Source organism: Phaenicophaeus curvirostris, chromosome 1, assembly GCF_032191515.1.
Source record: "Phaenicophaeus curvirostris isolate KB17595 chromosome 1, BPBGC_Pcur_1.0, whole genome shotgun sequence".
Classification (NCBI taxonomy): Eukaryota; Metazoa; Chordata; class Aves; order Cuculiformes; family Cuculidae; genus Phaenicophaeus; species Phaenicophaeus curvirostris.
The window spans coordinates 141,232,725-141,252,489 of NC_091392.1; the positions used below are offsets into that span (position 1 = coordinate 141,232,725).

The following is a 19,765-nucleotide window of genomic DNA, read 5'->3' on the forward strand; positions in this document are numbered from 1 at the left end:
GTTCCGCCAAGGGCCGCCTGCCCGGATCCTGACGAGCTCTCCAGGGGAAGCCTCTCCCAGCCCCAGCCCCGCCGCAAACCACCGAACCCCGGGACGGAGCCCCAGCCCCGCACTCACCCTCCCACCGCGCCTCCCGCCGGCAGCGCCCCAACCGCGTCTCGCGAGAGGCGAAGCGCGACGTTGACGCGCGACGTTACGCACGACGTTACGCACTACGTCACGCACGCACGCGCAGAGGTCCCCGGCTCGCTCATTGGCCGCGGGCCGGGAGCAGGCGCGCGCGTGCACGTCGCGTTGGAAGGGCGGGGCTAGGTGGGGGGGAGTCGCTGCTAGGAAGGGGCGTGGTCAGTAGGAGCCCCGCCCCTTCCCCTCGACCAACCTCAAGCCTCGATTAAAGTCCCGCCCCTCTACCTAAGCCCCGCCTCTTTCCACTGAGACCACGCCCCATTCGTTCAGCCCCGCCCACTCGCTGAAGCCCCGCCCCTTACTCAAACCCCGCGGTCAAGCCCCTTTCACTAAGCCCCGCCCCTTCGCCGTAGCCCCGCCCCTCCTCGCTGAGGCCCCGCCCCTCGGCGTTGGGCACCGCCGCGTGTCCGCTCCTGCCGCCCTTCCGAGAGGATTCCTCTCCCTTTTTCACTCCCCGGAGCCCCTGAACGCAAGCCCCTGGTGTATCAGAAATGTATCAGAAGTGTACCAGAAATGGTGCCGGATCCTGTACTTGGGTCACAACAGCCCCATGCAGCGCTGCAGCCGTGGGGGAGAGCGGCTGGGAAGAGAAGGGCCTGGGGGTGCTGGCTGACAGCCGGCTGGGCACCAGCGACCAGTGTGCCCAGGGGGCCAAGGTGGCCAACAGCATCCTGGCTTGGATCAAACCGGTGTGGCCAGCAGGATCAGGGAAGCAATCATGAGGCCACACCTCAAGTACTGTGTGCAGTTTTGGGCCTGTCACTACGAGAAAGACACCGACGTGCTGGAGTGTCCAGAGAAGGGCCACAAAGCTGGTGAAGGGGCTGGAGAACAAGTGTTACGAGAACTGGGGTTGTTTAGCCTGGAGAAGAGGAGGCTGAGGGGAGACCTCATTGCTCCCTCCAACTACCTGAAAGGAGGTTGTAGAGAGGAGGGTGCTGGCCTCTTCTCCCAGGTGACAGAGGACAGGACAAGAGGGAATGGCCTTGAGTTGAGAAAGGTGACATGAGCTGGCAAAGTGCGCTCACAACTGTTTTCGGGGCTACATCAAAAGAAGTGTTGCCAGCAGGTCAAGAGAGGTGATTCTGCCCCTCTGCTCTGGCAAGACTACACACAGAATACTGTGTCCAGCTCTGGAGTCCTCAACACAGGAAAGTCATGGACCTGTTGAAGCAGGTCCAGAAGAGGGCCACAAAAGTGACCAAAGGCCTGAAACACTTCGCCTGTGAAGAGAAGGCAAGAGAGATGGGGTTGTTCAGCTTGGAGAAGACTCATAGCAAACTTTATTGTGGCCTTTCAATACTTAATGGGGGCTTATAAGAAAGATGGGAAAAAACTTTTTACCAAGGCCTGTTGAAATAGAGCAAGGGGGAATGCTTTTAAGCTAGGAGAGATTTAGACTTGATATTAGGAAGAAATTTTTTAAGCTCAGAGTGCTGAAGCACTGGAATGGGTTGCCCAAGGAGGTGGTGGATGCCTCATCCCTGGAAACATTCAAAGTCAGGTCGGATGGGGCTCTGAGCAACCTGATCTGAGCAAGTGTCCCTGAGCCTGCGGGGGGGTTTGAACTTGGTGACATTCATGGGCCCTTCCAATCTAAACTAGTCTATGATTCTATGTTCTATGATTCTAAGATAAGCTGCACCAGAGGAGGTTTAGATTGGATATTAGGAAAAAAATCTTTACTGAAAGAGTGGTGAGGCATTGGCACAGGCTGCCCAGGGAAGTGGTGGAGTCACCAATCCTGCAGGCATTCAAAGAACATGTAGGTGTGGCACTTTGGGACATGGCTTAGTAGGCACAGTGGTGTTGGGCTGATGGTTGGACTGGATGATCTTGGAGGTCTTTACCAACCTTAATGATGCCATGATTCCTCTGGGCGGGGCTTGGCTGCAAGGGGGAGAGTCTGCCCTACTTCTTCCCTCTGAGTAGGACTGCGGAGTGGCTGGGGTGACATCTGCCAGTGGGAGCCAGTAGCATCATCATCATCACTGCCATCATCATCATCACCACCACCATAGCCACTGATGCTCTGGGGGTCTCTTTCTCAGGGTTGGGCATGTGAGCCCGAGCCCCTGCAGGGAGCCATGGCCGCTCTGCTGCCCTGGTGAGAAGACGTCAGTGTTGGAGTATCTGGGGCTTGTTGTTGCTTTGCTCTTCTTGCACATGCACTGGAAGACCCACAGATTTAAATAATGGGATATCAAAGTACATTTAAGTGAAAAAAACAAACCCAACCCTCCAAGTGTTCTGCTTTTTTGTTTCTTGGAATTTTGACTCACTGGTATTGAAGGTTTCTAATGGGAAAGGTGGGGCAGGAAGACAAAGTCTTGGTCTTATCGGCAGCCCCATGGGAGCCTGGGTGGGAGAGGCTGATAAGGAGTTGTAGCTGTATGGAGACAGAGAAGAGTTGGGAGGGAGGATTTTAAGGAGGGAAGCAAGATGGAGGTGGTGATCCTGATGCTGAGAGATAAGGAGAACTGTGAGGCTCGCTCTGTCTGCAAGGACAACAACAGAAAATGTGTGGCTCTCAAAGCGTGTTAGCATGGTGTCCATGACCATTGTTTTTCCCACTCCATCTTGCTTTACAATTGTCCAGAAGGAGATGGGGCGGCATCCAAGAGCCCCCCTGCCATAACACGCAGTGTTTGCTGCAGAACTTCTGTGCTTCATTGCTGGGAACTTAGGCCCTCTTCTCCTGCCCCACAGCAGTGGCTTCCAGACCCTCCAGTGCGAGAGCGCAGCACCACTTCAGCTCTCCTACTGCAGGGCTCCTTGGAGGTGAGAGTGAGGAAAGCTTTGTATGCTTGATACAAGAAGTAGTTACTATTACAAAAAGTGGAATATTTTTATTTAAGCTGAAGTAGTGTTATGTTTCATCTAAGTAATTGTATGGGGTTTTTTTTGAAAATTAGACAGAATATCCCTATGATAGCAAGTTTTCTTTCAAGCAGTGTTTTTTCCTGGCACTGTTCATTCTTTGAAGACGATAACGTCTTGTGTTCAGTATGATCTGTGCTGAGCATGTCTCTTCTTCTGTAATCACCTCTCTTTGGAGCCTTTCCCTATCTCAAATGCAAGGTCAGGCAGAGCTGGCTCCAAAGCTACAAATTAGCAAGAGATTTGATTGTTGTGAAGTTTGTTGTAACATTAAAATTAGTCCTTGGAAAGTAACAGAATATGCATAAGATTTCTGGGAAAATTTATTCATGTGCATGTAAGTGGGAAATACATTCTGTTCCCAGTTCTTGTCTCAATGCACATGATTGATGGAGATCGCTCCTGCCTGTTGCCCAGGCCCGATAAAGGATGTTTGCTTTCTAAAACATCACAACAAGTCTTAGAGATTTTATTTGCCATCACTTTTGGTACCACGCTGAGCAAATCTGGTGAGGATGGAAGGAAATGCCATACTTTTCATATTGCTGCCTGGCAGCCAAACTCCCTACAGGGGAAACATCTGTCTTGGGAGCTGAGTTTGATCCTTATCCCTATGCGGGGCTGTGAACCCAATCCCACTGCCTCTGACCCCTGTTTTGGCAGGGGGCAGCCACCACTGGGACAGACGGTGGGACTGGGTTGTGTACTGCTCACCTCTGGCAGCACTGGGGACCCAGGACCAAAAGAGCCCTGGGAAGTGCTGGGGCAGCGCAGTGGAGGAAGAATGGTGACAGGACTCACACCCCAATTACCAGCCTCAAAAGCCTTCTCCTTAATCTCCCCATGCTCCGCTTTGACTAAGCTGCCCCCTTTGCCTCCAGCAAAAAAACTTTCCAAATGCATTTTCTTCATTTCGCCCATTTGGTCCGGTTTTGAGGCTGAGTGGGCTACAACCCTGCCAGGAGTTCTGTGCCACATGGAGAGGCAGGAGGAAATCTACAGCTTTGGGGCATCACTTGGTTGTTTTTCAGGGCTGCCTGAGGCCCACATGGAAATGTTGGAAACGTTTGAATCGCCATCCCTGGAGGTGTTTAAGAGACAGGTAGACGTCCTGCTCAGGCATGTGTTTTAGTAGTGGATAGGTTGGACTCAATGATCTCAATGACCTCAATGATTTGAGGTGCTAAGGGGCATGGTTTAGTGTTTGATAGGAATGGTTGGACTCGAAGATCTGGTGGGTCTCTTCCAACCTGGTTATTCTATGATTCTATGATTCTATGATCTCAAAGGTCTTTTCATAGAATCATAGGATAGTTTGGGTCGCAAAGGACCTTAAAGGTCCTTTCCAAGACACCTCCCACCAGACCAGGCTGCTCAGGGCCTCATCCAGCCTGGCCCTGAACACCTCCAGGGATGGGGCAGCCACAGCTTCCCTGGGCAACCTGTGCCAGGGCCTCACTGCTCTCATGGAAAATAATTTCTTCCTTACGTCTAGTCCAAATCTGCCCCTCCCCAGTTTATAGCGATTGCCCCTAGTCCTGTCACCACAAGCCTTTGTAAAAAGTCCCTCTCCAGCTTTCCTGTAGCCCCTTCGGGTACTGGAGGGTCACTATAAGGTCTCCTCGGAGCCTTCTCTTCTCCAGGCTGAACAGCCCCAACTCTCTCAGCCCGTCCTCACAGTGAAGGTGCTCCAGCCGTCCGATCATCTTTGTGGCCTCCTCTAGACCCGTTCCAACAGCTCCATATCCTTACGTTGAGGTTCCAGAACTGGACACAACACTCCAGACGAGGTCTCCCAAGATAGGAATAGAGGGTCAGAATCACCTCCCTCACCCTGCTGGCCGCGCTTCTTTGGCTGCAGCCCAGGATGCGGTTGGCCTTCTGGGCTTCGAGCTGTCTAAATCTGCCCCTCTCCAGTTTATACCATTGTCCGGTTTCTAGCCATACCCCAGCGAAATGCCTCTATGATTAACTAAAGCCGACGCGACGCGGCCACTCGCTGCAGGCCCCGAGCGCGCCCGGCTCCCCATCAGTGTAGCTCCCCGCGGGCTGCACCCTGGCCCTGCGGCCGGCAGGGGGCGCCAGCGCGCGGACACGAGGGGTTGGCGGGGGGTGGGGGGTGTGCGGAAGGGGGGCGGCACCGCCGCGGCCGCTCTCTCTCCCGCGCGTGGTGCACGCCGGGACGGGGGCGCGCATGCGCGGGGCGGTGCGCGCGCGGGGCCTCCCCCCCCCCCACATGCGCGGGGCTGCGCGCGGGCGGCGCTGAGGCGGCGACGTGAGCGGCGGGGCCGCCATGGGCAAGAAACAGAAGAGCAAGAGCGAGGACGGGTAAGGGGGCAGCGACACCCTCCTCCTCTGGCTCTTCTCCTGTCTCTCTCTCTCTCTCTGTCTGTCTTCTCTCCCTTCCTTCCCTTTCTCTCCCCGCGTTACCGGTGCTGCGGCGCTGAGTCAGGCCCTGCTGGGGTACGCGGCCCGCCAGGCCCGGGCGGTGCCCGTGTCCCTGGGAAGGTGTTTTTCCCCATATTTGGGAACGGCGCTGCCCGTGTCCCTGGGAAGGTGTCTTTCCCTGTACCTGGGAACGGCGCTGCCCGTGTCCCTGGGAAGGTGTCTTTCCCTGTACCTGGGAACGGGCTTCTCGTGTCCCTTGGAAGGTGTCTTTCCCCATATCTGGGAACGGCGCTGCCCGTGTGCCTGGGAAGGTGTCTTTCCCTGTATCTGGGAACGGCGCTGCTCGTGTCCCTTGGAAGGTGTCTTTCCCTGTACCTGGATCGGCGCTGCCCGTGTGCCTGGGAACGTCTCCTTCTCTATCTCCTTGGAACGTTGCTGCCCATGTTCCTCTCTGCACGGTGCTCCCTTGTCTCTTGGAACGTGTCCTTCCCCATCCCTGGGAACGGTGCTACCCATGTCCCCTCGGTGGGACGGTGGTGCCTCGTCCCTTGGAACGTTTCCTTCCCTCTACCCTGGATCAGCGCTGTCCATGACCCTCGGAACGGTGCCTTTTCTGTCCCCTCGGAAGGGCGTTGCTTGTGTGCCCCAGGAACAACTGTAGCCTCGCCAGTTCCTTAGGAACGACGTTTCCCTGTGCCTGGGAACGTTGCTGCCTGTGTCTCGGGAAGGGTGCCTTTGCTGTGTCGCTAGAACATTTATTTTTGTATAATGCTCACGTAAAAAGAGATAGAAACATTAGCGAGAGCTCTACGGACATACTTAGCCAATATTTGTTCAAGAGCCTTATGGATATGGACAACACAGACTGATATCTTTGCCCGTCTTCTGAAATAATTGTTTTGGAGGACTCAAGTTGTTCAGAAGGGGATTAGTTGACTTATTTACAGCAGGATCAGGCGCACTGGGAGGTGTGGCCTTCTTCCCCACGCTCAGCAGGTCTGGAGGTCTTTGTTGCCCAAAGTACTGCAAATGGCATCAAATTGGGCTAAATACGGTCTTCTGCAATCCTGCAGAGAGGGTTCCTTCTCCCTCTCATGCAGGATGGGGAATAATGCGTTGCGGGCCTGGTTTAGAAACCAAATGGAAGGCAGTAAGACATGAACCATCCCAGACTTTTAGATGAGACCTTGTAGGGACAGGAGGGGTCATCAGGTCATCAACCCCCTGCTGACTGTGCATCATCACTGAAGCTGCAGGGCAGGCATGAGGAAAGGTACTTGGCTGGACCCAGCAGCAGATGGGAGCTGGATTCAGGAACACGCGGATCAGGGGACAGAAGGACGGGTGAGGCCATAGAAGAGACCTGACCCTTGCAGTCCCACGCTTCTATACAGGTTCTGCCCTGTCCCTCAGCCAGGCTCTTGGTGGAGTTTGTCTTGGAGCAGGTGGTGGCAGTCCTGCTGGTTCTGAGCACAGGGCTCGGATGTCTCCTGAAAAGAGCTGCTTAGTTCAATTAAAGCGCCCAAAATGTGTAGTTTTTGGTTTGGTTTGTTTGTTTTGGTTTTTCTTTTTAATGAGAAGCGATGCTGTAGATCGTGCTCTAACTTAAGTGATTTATGCAGCTTTAATAAATGCAGATGTTAGGTCTTTTAGTGATTGCAGGATAAGAGGATTCCTTCTATGGTTATGTGCATAACCTGTTTCCTGTCCTGTCATTGGACTTCGGTTTTCTGTAAGACATTGTTAGAATGGTGGTTATATTAACCATATGGAGTACTTACTGATTAATGTTGTGTGCACGTGCACTAGCAGGAGAGAACACATTGTCATTTGTCACTGTAAAATACTAAATATCTAAATTAAATCAATTTGGAAAGTGATTTTAGTTGTTAATACTGACAAAGAAGTAAAGAAAAAAAGATGTCTTAAAATGTGTATGAACTAGAAACAACACAACTGTTTTTTCTTACCTAGACTGCTTATTTTTTAGACCCATTTTGAATCCTTAAGTGTTTCTTTTATGGGAGTACTCCCTATGAAGGCTATTTCAAAAATTATTACTTCCTCCCTAAACATTTTTTACTACTGAGATGTGCATTGCATTAAGATCTTGATGTTAGTGACTCAAGGTTGTTACCCTTCACCAGGTTAGGGGGTGAACTGTTTTAATTACTCTGATTCTTTCTGGGTAATGAATATTTTGCTAGTGAGGTTTTTGGTTGTCTGACTGTTTTTCTTCACACCTTTTGCTGCACCATCTACAGTGCTTTGCAGTGTCTTGTTATCAACTTCTTTCACAGGCTGTTTTTCACAGGTACGTCTGGGGAGCAGCTCTGATGAAGAGATGATTCATGTGTAATATGAGAGAGAAGAGGGAAGGGTTGAATCTTTGTGTTCTAAGGGAAAGAAGGCCTAGTGCTCATCTTTGTACCATATGTGGTAGATGCCAGAATTGTGCAGAAGCTTTTGGGTACTGAAGTACTCCTGCTTGGGGCTCTTCCAGTAACAGTGACTGGTGTGCAGGGAACACTTTGAAAGTCTTGGTGCCTTGGATACCTTGTTCTCTTTGTGTATCTCTGCGTGTGTTTCTGTGCGTCTGTAAATTATTGAGCATGGGCCTAACTTAGGTGTTATGTGCAAAATCTCATATATGTCTAAAGTAGTGGAAATATGCCTTAAGAGGGAGACCAAAAACTTATCAGAATAATTGAAACCTTAATTAAGAGTCTAATGATCATTAATTCAGAGCTAATAGAAAAAGAGCAATAATGAAGCTGAAGTAGTTATACTTTACTATCTCACTGTGGCTCCATGTCTTAATGTCAGTGGTTTCACCCTGGTTGTTGGTGAGCTCTTACGGCAAGTTGTCAACACCAGGAGCAGTCCTTCACAAGGAGCAATATCATTGTTTGTGTTGATGGTTTAATCTTCCTCACTCTAGGATCCACTTGAAATTGTTTTTATATGCTTGCTAACATGCCTTTGCTCTTCATTGGTGTGCAGCTCCATCTTACATTCAGATATGTGAAAGGCACTATATTATATACTATTTCTTTCTTGTTTGTTACCCCTACAACCAGTTTTGTCCAGGTTTGCATTTCTCTTAGCCAAATGCTGGTGAGTCGTGGGGTGTCCAGTGAGTCCTGTACAAGCCATCGCTGTTTATTCCAATGGCTGTGCTCATCTCTGCTGCATCGTGTGTCTCCACTCCTCAAGGCCTCTGCTACCATACCAGGCCTGTGTTTCTCTACACTGCATCATTGTTGTAGAGCTGTGAATATCGTTCTGTACAGAGTCGCTGCTTGTTACTGCTATCTATATGAAACTATCCTTGCAGAATGCCTGGGTAAACAAAAGTAGAACCAATTAGGCATAGGCACCTGGTCAATTAGAGAAATTGCTGTCGCAGCTAAATCAAGTAAAAGTTGCAGGCAGGTCAAGAAAAGTTCAGCCAAAGTAAGCCTGATAGGCTTTAATCCTGAGGCCTTGCAAATGCAATGCAGAGCTTGTGGACTGCCACTAGCAGTAGCAATACCGTGTTACAGGGCTACACAGTTGTGTGGCAATGGGAGGAGTGATGTGGAAGGAGAATTCAAACAGATAAGTGTTCGAAAAGAAGGGCAGGGCAGTTAGACTGGGTGTATTTTATATCAGGGAGTTTGCGGGGATGGGAGTGAGGCTGGAACTTCCAGGCCACTGACGTTTTGGAATAGGCTCTATCTGCAGAGGTACTCTTGTCATTTGGTGGTGTTGGTTCTGTCTGACGCTCCCGTGAATATCAAGCTCCCTCGAGACAGAGGCTCGAGGCATATTTGTAGCTTGAAGTTGGACTTCAGTGTCCCTCTTCAGTCTCCTTTCCATTCCGAGTACAGTGAGAAAGGAATAGCCCCATGGAATCAAAGTCTCTCAGTCAGTTTTGTAGCTCATATCTTCAGAGTTATTAGTTTCCTCCTTCTTTTCCTCTCTTTCCTTCCCCGACAACTATGTTTGAGATACAACCCCTTTTGTCTGCCTATTCCAAAGCATGCAGTAGCTCAAGGGCATAATTTGCAGGAAACATGTTGGAAGATGCAGGTGGTCTGTTTGTGTTGTGAATATTGGTTTGAGATTTGATGTGACAGGAAGGAAATTTTCTGCTTGTTTTCTGACGTACTGAGAAATCACAGAAGGCATAAGTCGCTTTTACTCTCCTTTTCTCCCTTCAACCTCAAGCTTTGATTCCTATTGTCTAGTTTCCTCCTTTGTGCTGATTACAGTAGAGGTCATACTGATAAGTATTGATATATGTCTGGGAAGTGTGCTGGTAAGAGAGAGTGAGGGTTAACTTTGTCAGGGGAACCGGATTATAGTGGTGTAACCCAGCAGGGAGCTAAACACCACAGAGCCAGTTTGCTCGCTCCCTCCCGCAGTAGAGAATTGGGGTTGGGGAGAAGGTAGTACTTGTGGATTGAGATAAAGACAGTTTAATAGGACAGAAAAGGAAGGGAAAATAATGATGGAATGTACAAACCAAGTGATGCACAATGCAGTTGCTTGCCACCGAGCAGCGGCTGCTGCCTCCCACCAACTCCCCCTCTATGGTGTGGGGTTTTGGGGTTTTTTTGGTTTTTTTTTTTTTTTTTGTTCAATACAACATATGGTATGGGCTGTCCCTTCGGCCAGTTTGGGTCAGCTGTCTTGGCTGAGCACCCTCCCAGCTTCTTGTGCATCTCCAGCCTCCTTGCTGCTGCGGCAGTGTCAGAAGCTGAAAAGTCCTTGACAAAGTGTAAGCACTGCTCAGCAACAACTGAAACATCAGTGTGCTATCAACATTACTCTCATCCTGTATCCAAAATGCAGCACTTTACTAGCTATGAGGAAGAAAATTAATTCTGTCCCGGCTGAAATCAGGATAATGGTATAAATATATAGGGACAGGACCTGGAATGAGAGGATAGCTATGGTGAGCAGGGAAGGGATGGGAATGCTGGACTGTAGCCTGTTATGAATACAGATTGCTACCTGAACAAATATACTTACAAATCTGTTTCTGCTATACCAGCATCTCTGTTATATTCCTCCAAGCTCTGTTATTGACTCCTGCCACTGGATTACTGTGCATCTGTCCATGGAGAACATATTTATCTAGAATCACCAGATACATGGTTCCTGTAGGAAAAACTCAGTATAGCGTGTTAGGGGCTTTATAAAGGTGGAGAGTACCTTGGGTCATTAGTAATTCCTAAGCCATGTGGAAGTGGCTTTGTTTCCTCTTAGAAATTTTTATGGTTGTGTTGCTTGCTTTTTTTTCAAATGAAACTTCATAGCAAACCTTTAAATAAAAATGAGGCATCTGAATTCCAGGCTTTCCTAATGGAAGAGTATGTGTTCTGATGTGTAGTCTAGCTCCTCCTGGGACTGTTTGTGTTATGCTTTCCTTCTTGGATAGAGCTGTAATGGCAGAAGAAATGCCAAGGTTCTCCCCTACTGTCTCTGAATTTAGTATGGGATATTTTTTAAAAATGTGTGGGCAGAAAGGCTGTTGTAAACTACAGAACTGTGCTTTGAATTCAAGCCTTAAAGTGCTGCTATAGATTTCCAAGTAAGCATGCTGTGTGCTGTAGGTTACAAATTATTCCCTGACTGCAATATGGATTTTTTCCTGATTGTGCTAGCTTTTCTTGTGTTTTTTCTCTTCTCCCAGCTTTAAGTCATCTTCTTTTAGTAGTTTTCCTTAGCTTCCAGTAGGTAGACTTTTAGATGTGTGCCCTTTAATATCTGTAGACTGTTGCCTTGGCATAGCACTCCGATCATTCATCCCTATTGCATTAGAAGTTACAGGTGCCAACTGTGATCCTGCTGCCAAGAATGAACACTGCTGCTAAAATAAGACTTATGGTGCTGTTGCTGGTGCTATATATTGCCTCTCTTCCGCAAATTAAATTGCTGACATTGCCTCCTTATGGTTCCATTTGGCTCATCTTTGTTAGTATGTTAAGTAAAATCTTCTGAAGGATGTTTAGGAAAGTTCTGTGAAGGCTAGAAAGCCTGCAAACACCTGTAGTTCAGAAACACTCCGTGCACCAGAAAATTTACAATGGCTGTCTCTTATCTGCTTCTCAAATATTTCCAGTAGCAAACCTTTCTGCAGCTGTGTCTAGGAGAAGAGCTGATAAGCCCTTGCAATCCTTGTTTTGCAAATCTCATCTGGAAAATGCCAGGATTTTGTACTGAAAGGGGGACTAAAATAATGAAAAATAATTTCTCCATTACAGAAATTTCTTGTCTTGTTTTATGCAAATGTATATTTCTGTTGTCCCGGAACCTATAGTCTTTAATGCAGGCGTTTCATATTTATTAGAAAACTATTTTTATACATTTTGTTGTTTTTTTATAAAGCAAAACATCAGTGTAAAAAGACTCTAAAGATCTTAAAATATTTGTGGTAATGGCAACACAAACAAAAAGCACAGCAGTGCACAAGTTAGATTGTTAGAAGAATCTTTTCTTGTTAAAATCTTTATTCTGTTCATCTGTTACCTTCATGAAGGTATGTAAACCTTATGTATAACTAGTGTTTATGGAAATAATGAAAATAGTACATTGCAAGCCAGTGGTAAAAGTAGAAAGTGTTCTTTTAGTTCTTTGAAGATCTCTTTATAAACTTGCCCAGAATAGAGAAGTTTGTTTGATTTTGCTGTTTGTCACACTTGTAATTATCAAACTAGACAAGCTGAAAGCTGTGCATACGCCTTTACTGGTTTTAATTGCAGTAGTACTGTCATGTTTTTCTGACTGGGCTCATGTGCCTTGCTGCACATTTGTTCTGTGCTGTTCTTCACTTAAAAGCTGCCTAGGAGTCAAGGCTACAGTTCTGGACAACCTCTCTATCACAGAATCACAGAATAACCAGGTTGGAAGAGACCCACCGGATCATCGAGTCCAACCGTTCCTATCAAACACTAAACCATATCTCTCAGCACCTTGTCTATCCGTGCCTTAAACACCTCCAGGGAAGGTGAATCAACCACCTCCCTGGGCAGCCTGTTCCAGTGCCCAATGACCCTTTCTGTAAAGAATTTTTTCCTAACGTCTAGCCTAAACCTCCCCTGGTGGAGCTTGAGGCCATAACTAGTTCAGTAACTTTCAATGCTTGCGTAATACTCCTTTTTTTCCTCCCTTAGACTCTTTTCGCATAAACAGTCCCCTGGACTGGTTGAGGAAATAATTTTTCTGCACTCAAATTATGTGTATACGTAATTAATTCAGTCATTATTTTGGCTTGCTAAAAAAAGTGCAGTCTGGTAGGTGCTCTGGTCTGAAAGCAATTGGTAGCGTACAGAAGATGTGTATTGTGGTGATCGTGGTATTTGCAGCACTGATCACTTGCTCTTCCCATGTCTTTTATTTTTTTTTTTTTTTTCTTTTACAGTGGTCTATTGGAGATTTTAAACATGAATCTACTGGCTTGATGCTGAAACATGTTTCTTTAGATAAATGCTGTTAGATGAAGGTTTTAATTGTGGTTAATGTAAGTGGGTGTCCTTTGCTTTTCAGGATTATGGGAAATATAAAGTGTATCTTAAAGCATTCTCAGTGGTGTTTAGTGATGTTTTATGATTTTATACAATAAGAGATGCATAGGATACAGAAATTGAGAAATGCTGGATTTGGAGGTAATTTCTGTTATCTTTGCACTTTTTCTAAACAAACCAACCCCAAAATAACTAGGTCAGGGAAGACCAAATGCTAGTTCTTCAGTTAGTGTTTCATATTCCATGCTGTTAGTCATTTTGTTCTCTTGGGGTGTAAACACTTTAACTGAAACTTGCAGAACTGCTTCCTTCCAGAGCTTTGTGTTGCCACCTACTAGCCACAACAGAAGCTTTTTCTCTTGAAGTTTTGCTATATCTTTGTTTAAATGGGAATCTTGGGTTGTGGTGAGCTTTTTTTATGTATCTGGGAAGTATAAAGGAGACTTTCTATTTTTCTAGAATCTGTTGGGGTTAGAAGTTATGTTTTCTATGTCTTTTTTCACAGGGCTTTGCTTAGCTGATAGTTATTCCACTTGTCTTTTTCCTCAGCCAAGCTTGAAAGAGAAGGCATGACTCTTTAATATTAAAAAAGGAATCATTATCTTGGGAGTCTGAATGAAAAGCAATTACCCTTTTAGTCAAGTGTTACTTCCTTACTGTCTCATGTAATTAGGTAGCTTCACCAGCTCCCTTCATCTTACTTGGAAAAAATAGCTAAGGTGTGTAGCTTCACATCACACTTCATTCAGTTGAGCTGTCAGATGTTTCAAACCTTGTGGTATTACTCCTACTGTCCCCAGCCGCATGCTGTAACTGCTTCCTTGCATTGGATTCAGTGCTTCGGTGCCCACAGTACAACTTAGATGTGTGATTTGATCTGCTGCCAGAAGTGCTTTTTGCAAGGACTTGTGGCTGCAGGATTGCCTGAGCTGATGAGGGAAAGCATGGGTAGGAATGGGGAAGCCACTTCACCCCTCCCCTGCCCTATAGTTTGAGGAAGAGGCAAGGGAGGGGTGGCTTTTTCCTGGGGCTGTAGTGGTGGGTTGCTCACATGGACACTCTGTTGCTGCTTGGGCTTAGGAAGGACTGCGGTTCATTCTTTTATGAATTTCAAACTTCCTCAGGCGTATGTAATTTGAATGTTTTCCAGCAGGAAAAACCAGGTGGCTGTTTCTACTCTAAAAAGAGAAGCTTACAGTCTTCATGTTCTTTAGTAGTTAGGAATGAGAAGGTGGCCACGGCTTTGTTTTCATGTTTTGAATAGCTTTGCTGAGCCAGCAAATGCTTGCATTTTCAGTTTCATAACCCATTTAAACAACAAGTTGATGGTGCATGGTTTTGAACAATTAAATAATTACTTCCAAAGTGGTTTATTTCAGTAGCATTTTAAAGCAATTGCTCTAAAAGAACTTCTCTTTGGAAGAGAGAATGCGAATTCATCTTAATACTTACAAATAAAATCAAATATAAGTATGCCATTCAGCATTGGTAACTTGCTAATTTTGGATAAGCTTGTATTTAGAAATGCATCTTTATTTCTAGGTTGAGGACCCACATAGACAGGATGGGTAGGATGTTCTAGGGGAGCAATGGTAAGGACCTGTCTAAAAGTATTAGTTTTACTTGGTCTAAAACTGTTGCAAAACCAAACACATGGAAAGAGATGGTTCAGCTTCTTTTCAGTCTTTTTGAAGTTCAAGGTACTGGGTTTTTGGTGGTATTTTTTTTTGAGGAAAAGAAAATGACTTAATGACAGTAATGTTCCTTTGAAGGTGGTTAGAAGAGCTGGTGTCATGTCCATGATGAAATATCTCTAGAATTGCCTCAGCAAAAATGAATCTTCTGATTATGCAGGAATGTGGGCAGTGAGTTCACAGTAGTGATGCAACTTTCTTACCCTGTCGACTTACTGACTTCTCTGCCCCATGCATGTGAATGTTTTTAGTCTGTTTTTAATTGTATAGTGTTTTCTGACATTTGAACTTCATTTTTACAGAGACTGCTTAAAACCAATCCAAACTAAAATATTTTTAGCGTGATGTGACTTATCTCAGTTAGCTGTAAGATGAAGGAAAGCTTTAGTAATCTGTCAGCCAGTGCAGTGGATCAAAATGTACTTTGTAATCTTTGAGCCTGCATGTACCCTTTAGCTTTAGTTCCTGCAGGAGAGTGTTATCCTGTTGATTTTGTTTGAAAAGCTGGATATTGGTTTTCTGGTAGTTAAGGCTTGTTCTCATTGTAAGCTGAATTTTTCTATTTAATCTTTGCAGTTTCATTAAACTTATTCCAGTAGAGTCAGATTTATACAAATGAGGGCAACTTGGCTCCTTTGTATACTGCTAATTAATCCTGTTACTCCACTCTTTCAGTTCATGTATGGATTAATAGTTTCCTTTGCTCTATATCTTGCTGCAGCTTAGTCAGGATGCTATCTCCGTCACACGTACATACACACAGTGCTTATTTATAATGAAGTTTCTGCTCTATTTTGCGGGATATGTATTTTAGGCACTATAAGTGTACTCAGTCGTAGTTGTGTATGGTCTTAGAAAAGAGGATGAGGAAAATGTGCATGTTTGCTGTTGCTTTTGCTAATGTATTGTGCTTGTTTGTTCGCAGAGAGTATCTGTGAAATGCTGCTGGTGTCAGTTGGCTTGCAAGGCTGTCCTTTGCTAGAACCTGCATGGAAAGCTAGAGGAACTTGTTTGGCAGGGAAGGGCATTTAAGCATTTCATCTGCAGAAGGTCACTGAGCAAAGAATAATGCTAGAAGTCTATAGACTCTTATTTCCGTGGCTTTAGTCCCGTCTTCCCCACATCTGGCCTCATTTTCTGGGACGGTGCCCAGGAAGTCTTTTAAGTTTCTATGCCTAGATTTATCTGTTACAGAGATTATATTGCATGCATTATCTGTTGTTAGTATAGAAGATTCACACTATGAAAATTCCTGGTGATGAATATGTCAACTGTGCCAGTGCTTTGAGTAGTTTTTGTAATCTTCCATGGAATCAAGAAGTGGTGGGTAATTAAAATGTACCTGTAACTGTTCAGAAACGCTTTCTTAGGAAGCTCTGATGGTTTTTATTTCAGAGTTGCGAGTGTAAATCTTGGTTTGGAGCATGACAACTTTTGTTCTGGTGAGATGTGCACTAATTAACCCCTGTAATATCTTAGGCTGCAAAAGAAAAGGTAAAACTTTGAACTGCAAAAATACATCTTGCTAATTGTGCACAAGGATTAGAAATGGAAATTTATAATTTGGGTCTGTAAGTGAACAAATACCAAAGCATGCTCTTTAAAAGGCTTAAAGCAAACCCTAGTATGCGAAACTAGGATTGACATAAACATTTGTAAACCAAAGCCTGTGTTGCATTGAACTCTGGCCTCATGATAGCTTACACAGGGAATGTCTAGGCGTTGGCTGTTGCAGGCCATTGCATCAGAAAAAGATCTTACTCTAACACTGTGCTTTTTTCTCATGTTTTAAAAAACACCATCCCACCCCCTGAAAGAAAAAACTGCAACAGCGCAAACCAACCAAAACCAGCCCAACACGTTAAGGTTTTCTTGCTGTACTAGCAAGAGAAACACTGCAATGTGTTTTGGTGTTTTTTTTTTTTTTTTTTTCTACAGACCATGCACTATCAGTCACGGGGTTTTCACGTTTTTTTTCCACTTTTCTGACTCAATAGCTTGCAACTGTGTGGGATCTTATAAGTAGGAGAGCTACCGGCTGTCTTTTTGCGTCTGACTGAGCAGTGGTAGGTAACAGCTCTCCATTTATTTCTGAGCTCTGCTTTAATCATGCTGAAAATGTTTCATACTTTCTCTTACAGGCAGAGTTTGGGGTTGTAGCTTTATTTGTCACACGTTTTGCTTAGCATGTAACACAAGGTAGTTTAGGTTGGATTTTGATGTGTTACTTTCTGTTACTGGCCTGATTTGATGCTTTGGAGTTTCCTTTGTTGCCTATACCTGTCTTAAAAATCTCCAGACTCTTTCTTGGCATAATCTGGGTGTATTTGGTACAGAATGGTGTGCTAGACCAGAATTTAACTAGTGACCTATTGAATATTCAGGACTGTATAATAACTGGCTTTATGTAATGCAGGTTTTCAGTAGTCCATGCAAGCAGTTTGTACTGGAGTATTTTTGGGCAATGGATGATTTCTTAATGTCATTTTTTGGGCAGTGAAGTCAAGGATTTTCAGTATGAAGTATGTGAATGCTTCTGTATGCTGCTTTTGGAACATTTTGAGGTCTTATGTTGCTGTAATCTTGCTTAAATGGGAAAAAGGCAGTGAAATTGCTTATGGGAAATTACTTGAAACACTTTTTTGATCAGTGATGCAATCCTAAAGAAAAAAAGTTTTGCTTGTGATCTAAAAAGTGGTGATCGCTGCATACTTGTTATGGATTACTGCCATCTCCTTTAATTAGCCTGACTGATGTGTCTTCTCCTGCTGCATAGTTTTGCCCTGTATCAGGCACAGACCTCCATGGAAAAACGTCTGGAGGCATTTAATGTTTTGAAAATTGCTTGGTTAGGTTTTTGGGTGAAGTACATTAACTTTTGCTGTGATTTACTGCATTGAAATGCTGTTCTAGCAATATTTCTTTTCATATCTGGCAGCAAAAATATAGGCTAGAATCAGAAGTACATGAATAAGAAAGGTGTCTCAGGCTTCACTTCTGAAACAAATTAAAAAGAAAATCGGGGAAATAACCCCTTCTCAGCAGTGCAGTAGCACTTTGCTTTCAGTGCCATGCTTTCCAGAACTCCTTGAGCCTCTGTGCTTGGAAACATAGGGTTGTCTCTCTGTGTGAACCTGCTAACAGCAAGCCTCCTTTGAGCCCAGAGCGTTATCAGCTTCACTGGCCTAAGGAAGTTGAGACTGTGAAGTCTGTATATACAGTTTTCAGACAAAAGCCAATTTGAGGTCAGAACTGGAAACTGTTGGAGTGTACTGGTGCTTTCAGGTGCCTCTTTCAGACATTCTTACTTAGGGTTGAGGTTAGAACCCTTGCAAAAGCTGAGTGAAGTGGCTGTGTGGAGACCTTTTGGAAGAGGAGGTTCTTGCAAGAACGTTTGGGTTTGAAACACGTTTGGGGACTACTTAAGGTTTACAAGGAGGGGGAAAGTTTTCTACTTGTTTCTTCCAATGCTAATTGGAAGCTCTCCCGTTTTGTATCTAGATGCAGTGGATTCCTAATAACATAATCTCCCAGGAAAAGAGGGAGGGCACCTTTTCAATCATCTTTTCAAGTTTCTTTTATTATGAAATCCTAGTGGGATATTATTATAATTTTAAAAGGTAACAAAATTCAAGGTCAGTGTGGGAATAAACTCTTAGTAATGGAAATCAGTATTTGAATTTCTTGGCTTTTCGATTTTGTTCTTGCTTTACAATTCTTAAGAGGAATAATAACTTTATGTATTACTGTATATGTAAATGCATGCAGCCTTAATTTTACTTTTTACTTCATCCAGGCTCAGATGTTTGAAGCCTGCTGTGTTGCTTCTTAGTAAAGGGAAATGTACTAAAAAGCACAGATTTCTTGGAAACAATTGACTATTAAGCAGTGGAAGCCAAGACTGGAAAGGCGCTTGTACTATATTGATAGCACTATTGTGACAGCTGAACAGTTCTCATTATTATTCCTAAACTGTTCTTGCTGGTGAGTGTTAAAGCTTTATGTTTGTGAATTAGTTTTTTCAGTGTTTGATTTGAGATATTTTTTTCTCCAAGGAAGTTTTCTTCTTCAAGGTTCAGTTGAAATGTAATGATTTTAGAAACAAAGAACCCCCCATTCCCTTAAAGCCTTTGTACTGGAAAACATAAGGTACCATGATCATCCTCTTTGCTAGTAGCATAAAAACCACGTTTTGTGCTTGGACATAACTTTCTGCAAAGCTGCAGTGTAAAAAATCAACCTTGAGACCATTCGTATAAAATGTAAGCTTTTTATTATCTGTGTGACCACATAGTTAAGGATCTGTAGTAGTGGGAGCAGTACAGCCATGCAAGAAGTAGTAGTGGAGCTTGTGTTTTGGTCCTGTCAAACTATTTCAAGCTTAGATTTGACTCAATCTCCTCCATTTACTCCTAGAGTAGGAGGGGATGAGCAAGTGTGCTTAATAAACTGATATACCACACTTAATGCAAAAAGAAATGTGAGGGCCTAGATGTAATGTAGTTAGCCTGATGTTAGGCCTTTAATTCAAGATGTACAGATGATTGTTGACATTTTTATTTTAACTGTATATGCTAACCCTGGTGCACAGCCAGTTAAACTGCTTATAAAAACAGCTCTTAAAATGCTGAAATGTCAGGTCAGCTGTTCTTAAGGTGGAAATGGCTAAAAGTTTGTTGTATTTTCTTGAGGGGGGTAGGGATTGGTTTAGAGCATTGACTTCGAGGGTTATGTTTCTTTGAGAAGTGCTTGTAAGAAGTGCTGCTAGGTATATTCAAGGTGTATTTTTTCTTCTCTTGACTGGTACTGGCATCTCTGGTACTAAAGATGCTCTACAGTGAGGTGCTTCATTGTGTGGCCTTTTATTTTTTGTTCAGTCTATATAAAAGACAATTTAAGATCTTAAAAATACAATTAACGTTGCCCTTTTAAAAAAAAAACAACATGCATTCCTGTTTACTCGTGCTGCTGTCACATATGGACAGTGTTTGGTGACTTGCTTGTGCCCAGTACCTGGGATAATGCGATTTTGTGAATGTTAGCATTCACTTAAACTTGTAAAATGGTTCTCTCAGCCTTCTACTTTTGCAGAGGGAAATAAGA

General features: G+C 44.7%; 2 protein-coding genes across 3 annotated transcripts in view; one reads left to right on the forward strand and one right to left on the reverse strand.

Annotated features, from left to right (window-relative positions):
* Nucleotides 1-19,765, reverse strand: part of TXNDC9 (thioredoxin domain containing 9) — a 120,464-nt gene that overhangs the window by 11,812 nt on the left and 88,887 nt on the right. The window contains exon 1 of one of the 2 annotated variants that reach the window (XM_069876538.1): nt 118-180. The exons of the other annotated variant lie outside the window; for it this stretch is intronic. The gene's annotated coding sequence lies outside the window, so the exon portion shown is untranslated. Of the gene's footprint in view, nt 1-117; nt 181-19,765 lie in introns of those variants that run through there. 2 annotated transcript variants of the gene reach the window in all.
* Nucleotides 5,279-19,765, forward strand: part of EIF5B (eukaryotic translation initiation factor 5B) — a 39,239-nt gene continuing 24,752 nt past the window's right edge. Inside the window, exon 1 of the mRNA XM_069876398.1 lies at nt 5,279-5,394. Within this exon, the coding sequence (XP_069732499.1) occupies nt 5,360-5,394 (35 nt within the window). The 5' untranslated portion in view covers nt 5,279-5,359. The remainder of the gene's footprint in view (nt 5,395-19,765) is intronic.